General features: G+C 41.7%; 1 protein-coding gene across 6 annotated transcripts in view; it reads left to right on the forward strand.

Moving 5' to 3' along the window:
- The first annotated feature begins 685 nt into the window (after positions 1-685).
- FAF1 (Fas associated factor 1) overlaps positions 686-19,513 on the forward strand; it is a 473,410-nt gene continuing 454,582 nt past the window's right edge. For 2 of the 6 annotated variants that reach the window (XM_070609688.1, XM_070609690.1), the window contains exon 1: positions 7,002-7,506. In XM_070609688.1, the coding sequence (XP_070465789.1) occupies positions 7,462-7,506 (45 nt within the window). In that variant the 5' untranslated portion in view covers positions 7,002-7,461. Of the gene's footprint in view, positions 1,323-1,663; positions 1,877-4,506; positions 4,628-7,001; positions 7,507-16,375; positions 16,478-19,513 lie in introns of those variants that run through there. The other 4 variants (XM_070609689.1, XM_070609691.1, XM_070609687.1 and 1 more) reach the window with 4 other exon arrangements.

A 19,513-nucleotide genomic window follows, 5' to 3' on the forward strand; every position in this document is an offset into this window, starting at 1 on the left:
TTCCTACTGTAGACGCTCATTGAGCTGCCGCCGCCGTCTTTTCCTTCCTCTCCCGGTTTTCTGAGGGCCTCTGGAGATCGGGAGGGTCCTGGGAAGCGCAGGCCAGGCTCTCAGAATGGGGAGTCGCCACAGTCCCAGGGCGCAGCCAGTCGCGCTGCCCTCTCGCAGAGAGCCTAGCGGCTTCGGCGCCCGGTGCCACTTCGCCAACCTCTCGCCGTGCCCCAGCCTGCGCCCCCAGCCTATGCCGCCCGCAGGGTAGCTGCCGCCAGCCAGCTGCGCCCTGGAGCCGAGCGGGGCAGCGCTGCTTCCTCCCGAGCCGCAGCGCTCCCGGTGACAGTTTCTTTTGTAGCTGGTCCCCCCAAATCGCCGGTCCCTGTTCCCTTCAACCCTGCAGGCACTTGCGCGTCGTCCCCCTCTCTGCTCTTTTCCTTTCCTCCCTCCCTTGTTTCTTTTTTCCCTCAAACAATTGCTGCTTCTGTTGTCGCTGCAGAGACGGTGCCGGTTTCTTCTCCCTTTTTTCCGACCTCATCAGCTTTTTTTGAAAAGAAAAAAATTGAGCGCTTTTTGAGTTGAAAAACCCGCCCCCATTTTAACGGCAGAGTTTTAAGGAGGCTCGGCCGAGTTGCAGCGCCGCGGGAGCGGGAAGGCCGGGCACCGCCCACCGCCCGCCCTCCGCCCTGGTGGCGCTCGCGCTCGCCCCGCCCCCGGCCCCGCACCCTCTCTCCCGCCTGCCTGCTCCCGGCCTCGCTCCTTGCGTCTCTTGCGCTGCCTCCCGCCCGCCAACCCCGCGGCCAGGCCCTGGCTGGAGCGGCGTTCGGCCCCGCAGAGCCGGGTTTGGCGTCCTCCGGCTGGCGGGCGGGATGGAATCTGCGAGGCGAAACCCCGGGCTGCCCCGAGCCCGGCGGGGCGGGGGTGAGGGGAAGAGCCTTGCTCATTAAGACGGCTGCGGAGAACCGCAGGGCCTTAGAGGCTCGGCGGCGCTGGCTGCTTGAAGGCGGAGAGCGAGCTGGCGCGGAGCGAGCCTTCCCCCGGGCCTGGCGGGGCAGGCCGGCCCGCCTCCGCGCTCCCCCGCTCGGCTCTCCGAGTTCGGGCGGCCAGGCCTACGCTGCCGCCGCCTCCTCTGGGGCGCGCGCTGTGTACGCTCGGCCTCCTCTCAGCCCCGGGCCTCGGCCTCGCACCTGCCAGACCCACGCCCAGCACCGCGGTGGGCAGAGGTGGCCGTGGGGCTGGAGGGAGAGACCCGGACTGAGCAAGAACAGTGCTCAGAAAAAGCACAGGTCTTTTATAGACTGACTTTTGCGAAAACTAGAGACATGGTTTAGGTAAGAAATCATGACGAACTCTGAAACCTTAATGTTCCATGGACTCGAAACTGTGAAATATTCCATTTCTTTGGGGAAAGGGAGAAAAGCGATTAATTTTAAAGCAAAATTTAAAGTAAGTCTTGGGAAGGGTTTTGCAACAAGGCCATTTCTTTATTGCCAAAGTACTCTCTTTGACTACTTAGATGGGGGCTTTTTTGGTGGGGGAGGAGGGTGTCTAAATGTAAAGGAATAGTCTCTTCCCTAATGGTTTATTTCAATCATCCGAGACACCAGTTCTCTCTGTACTTTTAACTTCCTCTTTTAGCTATGTAAGATTAATTAACTACTGCTTTCTATAGTTTTTGCTCCTAAAAATATCCAGCACGGTTGCATGATGCACCCAGCGGTCAAAATGAAACCAAGCAAAAAAATGACAAAGTCTAATTAGTACCGGCCTCTAGCAAGCACGTTCTCAAACAACATCTGTACCCAGCTCCTTGAAGCATAATGGGAGTACCAGCAACAATACACACCAGAAATATCTGGATAATCATCTAGCAACAGACCTGCTGGTAGGTAAAGGGAGAGTTGAAACTGGGAAGAATCTGGCAGTGTTTTCTTTAACTGAACTGTTGAGGAAAAAAATAACCAGAGCTCTTTTCTTAGGTAACTAAACTTGAATTGTGAATCAAGCGTGAACTGCAACACAAGAAATTAACTCCTCCCTTTTCTTGCATATATTTAGACATTTCAGATAGAACATTTAGGATCCACTTATACCAGTAAATACCATAAATAATACAATTAGACTATTCTTGCAACTTACTCTGTAATTTTTTAGCACAGCTAGAGGGTGTGATGACATAGTAGCACTGTTGGCTGATAAGAGATAACTGGTATTAATCCAATTTATGAGAGTTGTCTTCTAGCATTTATTATGGTTTCTTGGTAAGAGAAGATACTGTAGTGAGGAAGAATCTTGAACTGTACTCATTATGTAAAGTATAGGTATACATGTGTTATAATTTTCATGAAATAAAATACTTTTGCTGGATATTTGAGTAAATAAAACTTATGGTAATTTAAGATGCATGGAGAGCTGGATTAAGATTTTTAGAGGTCCTAAACACTGAAAAGATTTTAATGTCCCACCACCCCACGTCATATGTAAATAAAAATAAAACAAACTAAAAAAATAAGTGTAAAGAAGCCCAACAAAGTTCTGATTTTTCCCATAATGACTACTTCAGTGCTTTGGCTGAAATATTAAATTCTTTAAAGAAGTTTTTGTTTTGTTTACTCTGACATTACTGGTGCTCTAAAGAAGATGCTTAATCTGCTTATTTTGTAAACCAGAGCCAGCAGCACGTTAAGTTACTGTCTTAGTTCAGAGATCATAAGTAAGCCCTACAAAGTACCTCCAGTGAAAAGTTAATATTTACTGAGTGCTAGTTCACTGAAGTAGATTCAAAAGTAGCTCTGCCCTCAATGAGCTTACATTCTAACATGGTGTACAAGAAAGATTCACAGTTAGGCATCTATTGTACTGAAAGTAGTGGTTTCTCTTTTAACATAGCAATGACATGTTTCTCAAACATTGAAATAGAGGCTTTCTAGTTGGATATTAAATACTAGCAGTCATGGAAATTTTTTTTTCAGCAGTTCATACTCATTTTGAAGGGTATAGAAATATAATCAAATTATTTTGTGCTTTTCCCTCATTGACTCAAGTATGCATAGTTTCTGAATGATTAACTTGTGGAAACGTGTATGTAGTATTTACAGTTTCTTTACCTAGTCTCATTGCTGTGTTTACAGATCCAACAGAGGTGGAAAACAGATTGGTACTCTCAGGGGACCTTTTTATCATTTCATACTCGTGGCTTTTGCATTTTATTTCCGAGATTCAGCAGGCTTTTTCATATAGGTACTCACACCACTTATGAAAGGCTTTTTGTGAAGTAAGAAAAAAAAAATGCCCAGTAAGCAACTGAAAAGCTTAAACATAATAGCAACAATATTTGTATGGTGTTTCATGGTTATAATATGTGATGCACACATCATTTAACAACTCTCTGAGGTAAATATAATTATCCCCATTTTTCAGGTAAAGGAATTGAAACATAGAAATTGTGAATTAAAGCCAGGAAGTAGTGGATATAGGATTTGAACTCAGATATTGAGGCCCCAAATCTTATGCCTTTCCATTATTTAAGAGTCCAGGATTAGGCACCAGATTCCTAAAGAACATTAAATCATTAGATGAAATATATTTTTGGTTACTTAAGGGTGGGTCTAACTCTGTAGCAACATTAATCTTTTTATGAATTACTAAAAAGCTTGGTTAACTTAATCAAAGGATCAAGTTAATACCACCAGTAAGAAGTCATGTTGATATCATGTGTCCCTGATATGACATGATGTGGACACATCACTTCTGTGGTGTCCTTACCCCGAATCCATAAACTCAGTATAATTTTGAGAAAACATTAGACAAACCCAAATTGACGGACATTCTGTAAAGTTCCTAACCACTACCCTTCACGTGTCAAGACCAAGAAACTGTCACAGATTGGAAGAGGCTAGGGAAACATAAGGACTAAATGTGATATGGTATTCTGGATTGGCCCTTGAAACAGAAAAAGGACATTAATGTAAAAGCCTAAATAGCGTCTCTAGAATATAGTTAATAGTATTGTACCAATATTAATTTCTTAGTTTTGATAGCTGTACGATGGTTATGTAAGATGGTAGTATTAGAAGAAGCTGGATAAAAGGTAAACTATTTTTTTGCAACTATATAACCTTGCAACTATTCCAAAAATCTAAAGTTACTGCAAATAAAAATTTAGCAAAATACAAATAAGCTTTGGTACATACATTTGAAAGAAAGATGAAATAAAAGTTCCTTTTAAAATAGTAATGGTAAGGTAAATGAACATGAAATTCTAGAAAAAGATCTATATTTGAATTAGGCAGAGCTCCATAAATTAATGCAGTGGACCAACTATGAGAATGGATAGATTACAATTATTTTTATTTGCTCATGCTTATGTACAGAGAATCTCTGTACATTTTTATTCTCTCAATTTGTGACACAGAAATGAAATTGTTTTTCTCAAGGAAGCAATTCTGGGGAAATGAAAAATGAATTATTTTTTTCTCTTAATTATTTATTTTTCTTTTATTCCTTTCTCTGTAGTGGACAATTCCTCTGTATGCTGGGTATCCAACCATGAATAGTTAGGTCTAGAGAAGAACCAGCCTCTTCAGGAACTATATAAGCTTGCAGCATGGAGGGTGAATTGCAGGGAGGCAATAGGGTAAGTGGAAAGAGCACTAATTTTGACCTAGCCTTGAATCCTACTAGGCTGTCACTTTGTAGCATGACTTTGGGCAAATTCTTAGCTTCTCAGAGCATTTTTTTTATTCTGTAAAATGGTTGTTATAAGAATTAAATGAAATAAGGTATGTAAAGTACCTGTGTAGATGAGACACCCAATAAAAATTAATAAATTCAAAAGTATTGATTATTATTATGTACCTAAGACTTTGCTGTGTATGAACTATGGTGAATATAAAAATACCTGGATGAAATGGCTTATTATCTCAAGGAACTTTCAACATTTGGGGAGAAATTAAAACATGCTTAGATGAAACAATTAGAGAAAAAAATTACAGAATTTACCAGCGAACTAAATTGTGTTGTAAAGATAGTCAAAGCAATGATTAGAAGGGAGACAAATCCTTGTTCGCTTAAGTTTTATGAAAAAGGTGGCCCTGAGAAAAGCATTTAGGAATTAGTATAGAGAGTAATAGCAACTAATATGTTTGGAGAGCTTTAAGGTTTCTCAAGAGTTTTCACGAGCATATATCACTCAATATTCACAATCACTATGAGGTAAGTTTTATAAGCTCATTTTAGAAATAAACAAATTGAGACTCCAAGAGGTTTTGTCAAGGGGCAGAGTTAGAACTCAAGCCTAGAAATGCTGACTATGAAATCTATGCTCATTTTGTAAAAATATTTTATATTTTCCATGCATTTTCGTAATTGTTTTCTCATCACCTGAAATAGTCATGTCAGAAGCTAAAGTCAGAGAGACTAAGTGACCCATCCAAGTTCCGCCAGCTAATTAGATGGGAAAGTGGTTCTAGAACCCATATGCCTGAATGTCTAGGGTATTCTTCCCATCTGTCTACATTACCACATTGTTTTAATTTCCAGGTGGAGAGAAGGGAGGGAGAAGGGCAGCAGTAGTGAATTTGAACGGGCTTTGAAGTATATACATGTCATCACAGAGAAAAACCTCAACTTTTCAGGGCTGCGTTAATTCTGGTGACTTAATTATGGACAATAATTTGCCTGCCCTTTGCTGAGAATGACATATATGAATGGAGCAACTGAATTGTCACACTTAAATTGTTGGTACTTTTTCACCTCATGATTCACCTTTGTGCTTTATTTTGGAATTACTTCCTGAGGGATGGCAATTAAATAAGACACTTTAATTAATGTGACTATGGAGGGTTCTATCCCTTATCTAGCTAATTCTGGTCTTAATACAGATTATCACATGAGAGTTGTAGGTCAGACTATTTTAATTTAAAGAAAACACACAGAATAAATCTAGATCTTTAGAACACCATAGTGCTCTTCTTTGTGTGCAGGGAACAAAAAGACCTAGGCCTTGATTCTATATGGTGACTTCACTAGTATTTCTTTTAACTCTGCAGCACAAAAATCAACAATCTTATTTCACACTTTCAGGATTTTGTATACTTTCCAAGGCGAGTAAGTGCTCTATTACAGTCCCGAAGATAGTATTTTCCCAGGTCAAAGTTAAACATATTCCACCGTCACTCTTCTTCCAGCTGGGATGACAAACTGTCACACTTCGTTGTACATAGTCTTTGGCTATTCTTGGCTCAGAGCCTGCCAATTTATGACCATAAGTTGAAACTTTTAGTAATTGGTATTTCAGTATAATTTCTTCACTTACGAAAGTACTTTAAATAGACTGACCATATTCAAAGCTGGACTCAAGTTTTCCCCATTTGTAAGATGTCTCAGGTCTAAAAAGTAAGTGTGCTGCAGGAATAGAAACGTTTTTATTTCTCATAACTAACAAAAAATGCGCATCTTTTTCTTGGGGGTTGAAATTCTCACCTTTTTTAGCTTCCATGTCTCTCCCAAGTGGGAGTCTGGTTACTTCTGTGTTACTGAGAGTCCGAGGCTGCAGGCGTCAGGGGTCTGGGGATCGAGTGTGGCAGCGTGTAAGCGGGTTTTGACAGTGAGGTTGAGCATAGAGACAGTATATGAAGTTGTATTTTGGTGAAATTTTGTTAGAGAAAATGGATATTTATGAAATGCTGTTAGACGGGTTGTGAGAGTGTGTTGAGATCGTTTGTGAGGCTTGATGCGTACGTGTATGACTATGTAACCACGTAAGGCGCAGAACCCGATACCCGCCCCAGCCTGCGGGCGGCGGTACCCCGAGGCCTTTGCTTAATTCCAAACCGGAATAACCTGTTGCGGGACTTCAAGCTCCCGCAGTTGCAGGTTGGCGTTCCGGCCGGCGGCGCGCGGATCTCCGCCCGGTAGTCGCGCGCCCAGAGCTTGACAGGAGGGCAGTCACGTGGCAGCCGCAAAGCGGCGCTTTGCGACCTCGATGACAGGCAAAATGTGCGACAGCCGTGGCGCTGGCCAACCAGGGGCGGAGGCGGCGGCTAGGGAGGAAGCGGAGGAGGCGGAGGCGGCCGTGGCGTTCGCCCGCCTGCTCGTTCGCTCGGTTTCCCCGCCCCCCGGCTCGCAGCCGCTGAAGGGAGCCGGGTCCGCGTTGTCGCAGCCTGCCCTCATCCTGGCCGGCGACAGTAAGATCAGACCCGCATCCCGACCAACATCCCTGTCGTGGCGGCTGCGTCGTGGGCTCCGTGAGGCGCAGGCGGGAGGCCCGGGCGCCTGAAGGTTACCAAGTGCATGAGCGCCTAGCCTCCCGCGCTGCCCCGCCCGCCGGCCCGCCGGCCCGCCCGCCGGCTAGCCCGCCAGCCCCTCGGCGCCCGGCGGCGGCGGCGGCGGCGGCGACGGCCGCAGGAGGCGCCGTCTCCCTCCCAGGTGCGCGCTTCGCTCCCGGAGCCGCGGAACTCGGCGGCCGCCATGGCGTCCAACATGGACCGGGAGATGATCCTGGCGGATTTTCAGGTGAAGTATCTGGCCCTCTTCCCCTCCCACCTCCGACCTCGTGGGTTCCCGGTGCCAGAAGGGTGGTCTCTCCCCAGCGTTTGTTTGAGCACTGCCGTGGTGTGTGGTTTGGGCTTTTATACGGTACGTGGCTTGGGGTGTGTGCGCGTGGGCGCGCGCGCGGGCGCGCGTGTGGTGTGTGTGTGTATGTGTGTGTGTATGTATGTGCGCGCACGCGCGCGTTGTGAGCCATGGGGGAACGTGTAATTCATATGCTATGTTGAGTGTGTGTAGTCTGTGTTAGGCACGGCTTGAATGGGATTTTTAGGGTGAAGGGTGTTTTGCTATTGGTGTTATTATGTGTGTGGACTGTGTAGTGTTTCTTGTATTATATGGGGAATGTGTAGAATTTGGGAGTATTACGTGTGGGGCTATTAAGTATGGGTGTTTTGGGTCGTTCCATGAGGAGAGCGTGTGCTCTATGCAGTGTGGGTATCGAGCGTGTAGTGGTGTGGGTGTGGTGTATTGTGTTAAGGGGAGAGTAAAACAGGATGATGAGGTGGTGAGGGTAGCGGGGCATTGTGGTCGTTTTCAAGAAGAAGTAAACGTTTGAGAGTTTCATGCTTTATTGGAATCTTTGGAGGGTAGGAAGATGAGGAGGAGGTAAATAGATTGTGTATATATATATACCAAAGTATCTTTGCAGAGAATTGACAAATTGCAGCTTGACAAATTACCAATTCAAATTTGCGGATTCCCCTCCCCTACAGATTTGAATTGTGTGGTTGATGTCCTTCTCCAGGAATAATTTAAAGGATAAGCAAAGGTTATTCCCTTACTGAACCCAACTGTAGTGAGACTAGCATACAAGTGTCTTGAAAGTGGAGCTGTATGAATCATGAAGACTTGAAGTTAGAACTAATTCCTTGTGAACACCGCTTTTGCCTTTTGATGTTTGGGGACGAAGATATTGTAGTGATATATTTTTAACCATTCATTTTGGCATTAACTTAGAAGCTATGTTACGTATAGGCAGACTTTTCCCTCTTTTTTAACAGTCACCGTTGCACTAGATCTAGCATAGTAGGCAGTATTTTTCCTTACTGTGTAGTGTTTCTTGTATTACATGGGGAATGTGTAGTATTTGGGGGTATTAAGTGTGGGGCTATTAAGTATGGGTGTTTTGGGTCAGGAGTTTTGGGTCGTTCCATGAGGGTCTCTCCTTACTGAGACTTTGTTGGGCTTTTCTTCTCTCTCTGATTTTTTAAGTTCCTTATTTTTACAACTTAATATTCTGCTGGCCATTTCCAGAGTTTGATCTTCTGGTTACCCACTGGTATCTGATATATTACAAATATGCATATATCTGAATTTGATTATACTGTAATTCCCAACTCAGACAAGAAGAAGGGTTATGAAAATAAAAGTTGACCACAAGATTTTGGTGTTTTGTAGGATTAAGATTGGCATGAGATTTTTTTGTCTGTCTTAAATCGTTCTTCTTTTTCATTCTCCACTTCAATCTTTTATCTAATGTGAAATTCAGTTGTGTGAAAAAGAGCTCTATATTTCTAGGAATAGTTTTATCCTGTTATAAAATTGTTATGTTCTGGTAGGAATGGCTTTAGACAATAACAAAAGGTGTAGTTTAGTTCATTAAAAGCTTTAAGGTAATTATAACTTTGTTTTGATTTCACTAAACTTTTTACTTCCTCTAATAACTTGTAGCTGCTTGCTGTCTTATTTTTTGTGACATTATGCTTACTGTGAACCTTATACTGGCCAAGGACAGGAAATTTAGGATTCTTGTACTCGGAGGCAAAGTAAGATTTTTTGACAAGCATTTGGGCTTTTATTTTGATCATATTAGTACATTCTAATAAGTTTTTCTCTTCAAACCAATAGCAATGCAATGAACAGTTGTTTGCCAAATGGTGAGAGTTAATTTCATGTTGTCACATAGGTAAGAGGACAGTATTGGTAGAATAAAATTATTTAAAAAACTATGCACATGTTAAGCGCATTAGCCTTTTGTGTGTTTAGAAACCTTGTATTCCTCTTACAAATGATGATTCCAGATCCGTTTGCTTTTGTGGACTTAATTTTAAAATTGATTATTCTTCCTATTTTTTAATATTATGCAAAATTTTTATACGATTAAAAATAAGCATTTATCTAGTTATCAGAAACCAGGTAATGTATGTTAAAGATTGCAGCTCAAGACTTGGAATGTAAATACTTGGATGATACTGGTTTCGTCTATAACTGGGCAAATCAGCTTCCCCACCCAAAAATGAATATAGTGACACTGTAGTCTATTTACTTCATATGATTGTGAAAATTAAAAATATTTTTGAGAGCTCAGTGCTGCCTTTGTAGAAAGGGACCTGATTTTTAAATGTGATTAGATTTTAAAAATAAATAAGTTTCAGATTTTGATAATTGCTAGATAGTAGTTTCTTATAAATACAATGTCTAAGCATGGAAAAGGTTTTGGGAAGGATTTTTGTGTTCTCTTTAACTATTTCAACTCAATATATTGAGAAAAGACTTCTGTTGAAATCAGTGGAGGAGTGGATAACTATCATATGAGGTAAATAGAATATTATTTTGCTATGTTCACTTTTGGGTCGGGAAAGTGACTTACACAGTTGTAAAAAAAACCAGTATCGTCCAAGTATTCACATACCAAGTCTTGAAGTATAATTTTAAAAATAAATTACCTGGTTTCTTATAACTGGATAAGTAGTGGATGGAAGATTACAGCTCAGACTTAATGGGATGGGTTGGGGACTTTGTAGATGAGTGAGCTCATTACAAGCAAATATATTCCAAAGGGTCTTCTAAAAGATTTTTCCCTCAAATAAAAGCAGCTCTCAATTAAAAAAATTTTTAAATTGTGGTGAAATACACACAACGTAAAGTTTGCTGTCTTAACTGTTTTTAAGTGTCCAGTTCAGTGGCATTAAGTACCTTCACATTGTTCTTTAGCTATCACCACCATCCATCTCCAGAATTCTTTATCTTGCGAAACTTTAACTTTCTGCCCAGTAAACAATAACTTCCCATTCTTCCCTCTCCATAGTCCCTGGCAACCACCATTCTACTTTCCGTCTATGAAGATGAATATTCTAGGTGCCTCATATGAGTGGAATCATATGGTATTTATCTGTTTGTGATGGGCTGATTTCACTTAGCATAATGTCCCCAATATTCATCCATGTTATAGCATGTGTCAGATTTTCCTTCATTTTTAAGGCTGAATAATATTCCATTTTACTATGTATATAACACGTTTTGTTTATCCATTCCTCTGTTGATGGACACTTTTTTCCCTGTTTTGGCTATTGTGAATCCTTAATGCTGCTATGAACGTGAGTGTACAAATACCTGTTAAGAGTCCCTGCTTTCAATTCTTTTGGGTATATACCCAGAAGTGGGATTACTGGATCATATGAAATTTTTATTTTTCATTTTTTGAGGACTGCCGTACTGTTTTCCGTAGTTGCTGCACTACCAAAATTTTGAAGGGAGAGAATGACAGCATCCTGTTTAATAAACTATTTGCAAATTCAGCTCTGAGCAAATGAGTGTAGAATTTGGAATAGTCCAACAAAAATCAGCTTTAAATGTACATAGTGTTAGCATAGCATGTTACTGGTAGAGGAATGAGTGAATGAGTAGAGTAGTACACCTACAGTTCTGGCTGGCCCGAGCCAGGAGGGGGTGTAAAGGAATTTCCTGGGTATGAAAAACAGGCAGGCATTGATGAATCATGAGAATTCTTTTTCTTTCTTAATGCCTTTTTATAACAAAGAGATGCATTCAGGTGAAAGTTCCAAATCTTGTTCTTTTTATAATTGTAGAATTCTTTAACTCTTTTTTTTTCAGGTTGAGGTGAAGAGCAAAAATCATTTGATCAAAGACACTTTTGAGATCATATTTGGTTTGCTTACAAATGTAAAAATAGTTATCCAAACAGAATTGCAGTTGCTATCAAATAATTTCAGTAATATTAGTTGTCTTTTACTTTGGGTCTAGATGAACGAAAATTGAGTCTTCTCTCTCCCTTAACCTTTCAATTATTGTCGTACCAAAGTCTTTTTCCTCTAAGATACATTTTTATAACATAATCTTTCTTTGGGAACAAAAAAGGTGGTGTAACCATTTTAGATTAGTCTCACTTGTTGGTCTCATATTTTTCTATTTTTTTTTTTTTTTTTTTTTTAAAGATTTTTATTTTTTCCTTTTTCTCCCCAAAGCCCCCCAGTACATAGTTGTATATTCTTCGTTGTGGGTCCTTCTAGTTGTAGCATGTGGGACGCTGCCTCAGCGTGGTTTGATGAGCAGTGCCATGTCTGCGCCCAGGATTCGAACCAACGAAACACTGGGCCGCCTGCAGCGGAGCGCACAGACTTAACCACTCGGCCACGGGGCCAGCCCCCTTATATTTTTCTATTTTTATCTCTCTGTTACTGATAATATAGAGACATAGATCATAGTTCTATTCAAGTGAAGAAAAAAAAGGAACAGCCCTCACTAGTAGTAATATTTTCCTTCAGACTTTTTCAGAAACAAAACCTTATCTACCTTGCTAAAAAAGTATTCTTTCTGAACCTAGTTCCAGTGGCCACAGATTGAGTCCTTTTATTTCTTCTCTAATTTGGCATTGATTTTGAGGTTACTTCCAGTTATGTTTCCCAGACAACACAATTGTGCTTTTGTTTTTTACTCCTGGTCTTTCCAGCTAGGAATACCTTTGCTGCCTAAACTGCTTTATACAATTTCATATATATTGAATTATCGCTATGGGACTTTTAAGTTTCCATTTGCCTATCAACTCCTCTGTGAAGCAGGGACTCTTCCATACACTACTGGTAAGTTACTTGTAAGTAGTTTCCGCCCCTTCATAACACTTTTTCCTTCTAAATGAGGCTGTGAATCCCTCCTCCTCCTCTTCTTTTTTTCTTCCTGATTTGACACGAAGAGAGATCTTCTACAAGAGAAGATGCCAGACCCCGGGGGTAGAAATGGTATAGATCCAAATGGATATCCTTTGTGGTATCCTTTGTGATGTTGTGAGGGACCAAACTAAATACCCATGAAATATCGTGTTTGTTTCTTGGGTGGGAGATTGAATACTGTGGCTGAAAGTAATTTTGTTAACACCCTTTCTTTCCTTTTTCCACTATCCTCTTTATTCATTAGAGGGACAGATCAGGTTGTTTTAGTGTTTGGATTGTTGGTCATTGGGAAAATAAAGTTTTGGCACGTGGAATAAACTTTAGTAGTGAGTGGTTAAGTGCGTGGACTTTGAGCTCAGATCACTTGGATTTAAATTACAGTTCTGCCATTCACTCATCTTGTGATCTTTGGCCATTCACTTCACAGCTCTTTGCCTCAGTTTCCCCATATGAAAAATGAGTTAATGCATGTAAAGTGATTAGAAGAGGTTTCTAACATAGAAAGTGTTCAATAAATTTTAGCTGTTATTTTCATTTTTGACAATTTTAAGGTACATACTTGTTCTCTGCAGGGGACTTCAGAGGTCATCTATTTCCAGCTTCTCATTTTTCCTTTTATGGAAATTGAGACCCAGAAAAAGGAAGTGACTTGTCTAAGGTCGTGAGTTGGTTTGAAACAAAGATTTTGTCCAGGTACACGTAAGAATGTTCATTTTTTAGCTTGTTTTGTCAGATAGCTGGAATTCTAGAGGAAAACAAGACCCATCATTCAGAAATATCTCCAAATGATAAAACTTACACATAAAATAAATGAACAGTGCCTGGTGTATAGCAGACATGCTAGAAAGAAGGAAGTTGGGGGGTGGGTAGTGGTGGTGATGGCTGGCACTTTGTCTGGTCATTCCTAGTCTACCATTCACCCTAGTCTAGTGCCATGCTTCTAAGCTCATGAAAAGTGTTTAGCTTCGTTGAGTGTGGCGGGGTTGATGCCTGATTCCCAGACGTTTTATGGATTCTGTAGGTCAAGGGTCAGGAAACTATAGCCTGGAAGCTGGCTGCCTGTTTAGCACATAAAGATTTGTTGGAACGCAGCCACACCCATTCATTTACCTGTTGTCTGTGATTGCTTTCTTGCTGCAGTGACAGAGGTGAGTAGTTGAGACAGAGACTTTATGGACCACAGGCCTAAAATATCTGCTATCTGGGCCTTTAAGATATAGTTATTTCCTCCCTGCCCCCCAGTGAATCCAGTACTTTTCTTTCTAGATTTTAGTAACTGCAAAGTGCTAAAACATTTGGATGCCTCACAGGTAGCATTATATGATTACACCTCCATAGGAGGCAGTTGTTAGAGCATTGCGCTTAGGCAGACTAGAGCTCTGTTTTTTTTTGTTTTCCCTGTGGTTCTCAGAGCAAGTCATTTTATCCTTTCTGGGTTTCAGTTTTTCAGTCTATAAAATGCAGATCTGCCTAGAGCCATATCTTCTGAAAACAGAAGACTGGGCTAGATAAGGTATTCAGAGTCTGGATAATCACTTGGCAGCAATGGGGTTGAGTACATTCAGTTATAATTTAGGTAATTGATCTAGACTAGGGTTCTGCAAACTACATCCTGAGAGCCAAACTACTGTCTGTTTTTGTCAATAAAGGCTTATTGGAAGACAGTCATGCATATTTATTTACATATTGTCTCTGGCCATTTTTGCCCTCAATAGCAGAATTGAGTAGTTGATTGCATGGCCTGCAAAGCCTAAAGTGTTTACTCTGCCCCTTATAGGGAGGTTTGCTGGTCCCTGATCTAGATCAGTGGTTTTCACTTGTGGGTGATTTCTGTTCTCCGGGGGACATTAGGCAATGTCTAGAGACATTTTTGGCTCACACAACAGGGGGGTGCTACTGGCATTTAGTTGGTTCAGGCCAGGGATGCTGCTAACCGTTCTATAATGCCCAAGATATCCCCCTATAATGAAGAATTATCCACCCCAAAATGTCAAGAGTGCTGAAAAACCCTGATCTAAATCAATGGATCTCAGGGGCTGGCCCCGTGGCCAAGTGGTTAAGTTTGTGTGCTCCGCTTTGGCTGCCTGGGTTTTACTGATTTCGGATCCTGGGTGCAGACATGGCACCGCTCGTCAGGCCATGTTGAGGCGGCGTCCCGCATGCCACAACTAGGATGACCCACAACTAGAATATACAACTACCTACTGAGGGGATTTGGGGAGAAGAAGCAGAAAAAAAAAAAAGATTGGCAAAGTTTTAGCTCAGGTGTTAATCTTTAAAAAAAAAAATCAATCAATCAATGGATCTCAGACTTTAGCTTACATAAGAATAATCTGGAGGGTTGCCTAGTGGTTAAGTTCAGAGTGCTCTGCTTCACTGGCCTGGGTTTGGTTCTCAGGTGCACACCTAACTGCTCTGTTAGTGGCCATGCTGTGCTGGTGGCCCACATACTAAAAAATAGAAGAAGGTTGGCATGGATGTTAGCTCAAGGCACATCTTCTTCAGCCAAAAAGAAAAAAAAAAACAACAAAAAAACCTGGAGGGCTTGTTGAACCACAGGTTGCTGGATCCCACCCCAGAGTTTCCGATTCAGTGGATCTTGTGTGGGGTCTGCAAGTTTGCCTTTCTACTAGGTTCCCAGGTTATGCTAATGATGCTGATCCAAGGACTGCACTGGAGAACAGTTGATCTAGATGACTTTTGAAGTTACATCCATTCCAGTGGTTCTTTGATTTTGTGATCTTAAGTACTGTTAACATTTGTATGACTTAGGAAGATTAGTATATGAGTATAGACATGATGTTCAGTAGAATGTGCTGTTTCATGACTCTGTGCCTTTGAACTCTTATTTTTCGTGTCCCTTTGGAAAACTTCATTTATCTTCCAAAACCTGAAGCCCACCTTTTGCTTATAATTTCAGTACTCTGTGCCCAGTTAGAGTTAATCATTTCTTCTTATATATCTTTTACATGTTTCTCTTCAAGTCTTATGTCAGATTGTCAATAATCACTTTACATGTTTCTTTCACCTACTATCAGCAATTTGAGTGAACAACTGCCTGTGTCTTAACCATCTGTTCCTACAGTATCTAGTAAGAGGTGCTCAGTGAATATTTTTTGAAGGAATATTATGAGTATTGGCTGTTATGGTACAAATAAATAGAATAAAATTGTAAATTTTAATGTATTTTTCAAGCATCTACCATTTGCTGACATAGGATTTTGAATATTAAAATCTATTATTGAGAGAATAAAAATTGGAGTATTTTATTGAAATGAGGGTTATAACCTCAAAGTGACCCATCTGTAGAGAAGTGCACAACACTTCCCCTCTGGTTTAGCTTTTATGGAGCACTCAGTAAGGTAATGTGGCAAAATATAGGACTTGAGCCTCTGGGGGATCAGAATTTGCCACCCCAAAATATGTCTCTTTGGCTTGATTATTTTTAAGGGCAAAGACTCTGAAAGAAACTTTGACCTTTCCTCTAACTGCCTGAAAGAATTTAAGATAAAAGGCCTGTCTCCCAGGACAGGCCATGACCATAGATAACTATGGTAGACTGGGAGGATCCTTGCTAAGCCTGTTTTTATCAAAGTTCTCTCTCTGGTCACAACGTCTGTGGATGGCCCAGCAAACATTTGTTTATCAGACGTTTGCTTTTCCATCTCCATGTGAATTGCCTTCCTCCCCTTTGAAGTCCCAAACCATTACCCCCAAACTCCTCCTTTGTCTTTAGCTGAAGATGATATTTAAGGTGTTGGCTTTGGCCGTTTTGTCGAGTTACTCAGTTTTCCTGGGTTTCTCCCATGTATACATGTTATTAAACTTTGTTTGATTTTCTTCTGTTATTCTGTCTCATGTCAATTTAATTCTTAGACCGGCCAGAAGGACTTGGAGGGTAGAGAATAGTTTTTCTTTCCCTACAGTCTGGCGATGAGGATGGGATAAAACTTTACTGGCTGGACCCTGCTCACTCCTGGACTACTGCAGCTAAGAGATCCTGGATCCCTGACAAGAGCCGGCAAGAGGTAAGAGTTCTTACCACGTCAGTCTCCTGGATCTCTGTGTGCAGGGTCCAATGGAAGTGAGTGGTGAGTTTTTTTCCTTTTCTAAATTTAGATTAGCAGGAGAAAATATTGGTGAAGCTAGCTTCTTGGAAACATTGTTTTATTTTTTTCCTGTTAGTCTGTCTCATGTCAGTTTAATTCTTAGACCAGTCAGAAGGACCTAGAGGGTAGAGGAATAATTCTTTCTCCCCTCCAAGGCCCAGAACTTCGTAAAATTTGAATGCTATTACTGAATTGCTATGCGTCAATCACTCTTCCTTTTATAGTTTCACTCTCACTTTTTTAAGGCAGAAGTTTTAATTTCAAATCAAAATTGTTTGCCATGTTAAATCATTAGTCATAGATTTTTTTTTTAAAAGATTTTATTTTTCCTTTTTCTCCCCAAAGTCCCCTGGTACATAGTTGTATATTTTTAGTTGTGGGTCCTTCTAGTTTTGGCATGTGGGATGCCGCCTCAGCATGGCTTGATGAGCGGTGCCATGTCTGTGCCCAGGATCCAAACCAGCAAAAACCCTGGGCTGCTGAAGTGGAGCGCATGAACCCAACCACTTGGGTATGGGGCCGAGTCATTGATTTTAGGGTGAGTTTGAGATAACTTCCAGAAGCAGTCTGGCAAAAATAATAGGGTAATTGCACCTGCCTTTATACTTATTTGTGGTTATAGAGGAATAATTGAGATAGAAAGAATGAGATGTCAAGTTGTGGTAAAGAAAAGCACAAAGATTTGCAGGCTATGTGCACCTTAATGGCTTTAAAATTAGGTTCCAGTCACCTGGTTTTTTTTTGCCTCTGCAGTTCACCCTGGTTCCTGGGATTCTTTAATGATCGAGCTGTAATAGAAGAGTGTTAGTGAGAGGAAAGCTTTGTCTCTTGTGCCCTCCTGGCTCGCCCCCCCCCCCCCCCGCCCTCTTTCTCCCAAGGGAAAAGTAGTGGTTGGACTTGTTTCTTTTAAAGTCAGTTTTAGTTGTATTCTTTGGCATCTAGTTAAAGTGAGGTGGAGACACAATTGAGCATTCTTATTTTAGGTTTAATGGTGGGGAATAATAACATTAGCATCTGTCCTTTGATTGCTTTGTATGTGCCAGGTACTGTGCTAGGCTCTTAACATCTAAGTTTTACAGTGACCTGTATATCCAGTGATAGAATTCTCCATGGTTTCTGTGTGTCTTGTGAGCAGAGGCACTGACTGCTTTGGTTTTTGACTATCTTTTCAAGGATGCTTTTATAGTGAGCAGCCTTGGAAGACAGAGATAGTGTCTCTATCCCGAGCAAAGGGCAGGCATGCATAGTATCCATTTGAATAGATTTAGGTTCTCTAGGCTCCTTCCTCTTCTGGAACACAATCCACTGCCTGCGCAGGTGTCACTTGGCCTACTTTGCATCACCCTGTGGAAAATGGGACTGGGGAACTGCATAAGGAAATGCTAATATTCTGACTACTGATATTACTATGAGTCATAATGTTCATTGTCTCCAACCCAGGAGTCTCGGTTTTCTGCCAGCACGCATGAAACTGGCAGGCTAACTTGTCAGCTTGCAAGTAGGATAAAATCTCAGATCCTTCACTGCTCTTAACAGTTTTGGCAACAAGGATGGGATGTTGACAGACACATGGCTTGCTGGAAGAGGAAGGGTGAGGGCCTCATGGGCTGGGTAACAGAATTTGAGGGAAGTTCATGGAAATTGGTAGCAACTGGAACATGTTTACCAAATTGTTAAGTGATTCTCTACTTTATTGCCTGTTAATAAGGAGGAATTAGGGAGGTGGTTGTAGACTGAATACGAGGAAGTAGGTTCAAAGACAGCTGCCTGAACATTCCTCTGGGTGTTGCTAAGTCTCAACAACCCTCAAATTTCCTTTCTGGTAGAGGGAATTTTTTTTTACCAGTTTGCCAGTCAGACTCAGGTTCAGACTCCCCAATGAACGACAAGTGCTAAGATTTGTCCTGGCTGGGCAGAAGGTTCTGCCTCCTTTGAGACAACATTTACACGTGTGTGCACCTGCACTTGAGTGTGAGAGGAGACAAATTTGCAAAGCTGTTAGAACTTTCACTGGTTTGTCTGGGAGATAAGATCATGGGAGTACATAACGTCTTAGGGCTCAGCCCCTCCTTTGGAGGAAGCGTTATTCCCCACTTCAGTGTCTGAAGCAAAACTACTGACTCACTGAGGTCCTCAATTCGTAGAGGTTTTCCTAACTTGGGCTTGGTTCACCAGTGGTTCAGCTAAGCTGAAACTGATTGTTTCCACTCTTCTTCTGGGGCTGTTCAGCCTTGCACCAGCTATGCAGACTGATAATGGATGTGATTGCTCTGTTCAGTGGACAGAACTCAAGACTCTTCTTATAGCTCTTGCCAGAATTCTTTTTCATGAAACTTGTATTTCTACTGACCCTTGGTCTGTTGCCAATGGCCTAGCTATTTGGTCTGCCACTTGGAAACTATAGACTGGCAGATTAAAGAGCAGTTCTCTTTGAAGCTGTGAACTATGGAAACAAATTATAGCTGCTGATCAAACTGTCTGGATCACTCATGTAGATGCTCACAATAAGGGCCTGTTCTCTCATGAAACCCACTGGAATCAAGCTTCTGATTGAGCCTGCACTGCCTAGCGCCAGCATTGTTGCCTGGATCCATCATCATATAAGATGTGACAGCGCATCAGCTATCATAAACTGAATGCAAAGTAAAGGACTCTATGATGTGGAAGGTACCACTGCATGCAGACTTGTGACTCCTGCCAAAAGTTGACCTGTTTGTCACACAGTGAGAGAAGCCACGTTGCATGGGATGCAGCTCCTGCCTGGTTGGCAGATTGAATACATTAGACCTTTGACCTCTCTCTCTGAGGTATCAGTGGTGCCTTATTGCTGTTGACATGTTTTCTGGTTATGGTGTTACTGTTTCAGTCCAGTTAGCTGACTGGCCACACCACTGTAGCCCTTGAAACTAATCTGTATTATGCTTTTGGGCTCTCTGGAGCATTTGCAGTCTGATG

This window comes from Equus przewalskii, chromosome 2 (assembly GCF_037783145.1).
Source record: "Equus przewalskii isolate Varuska chromosome 2, EquPr2, whole genome shotgun sequence".
In the NCBI taxonomy this organism is placed as follows: Eukaryota; Metazoa; Chordata; class Mammalia; order Perissodactyla; family Equidae; genus Equus; species Equus przewalskii.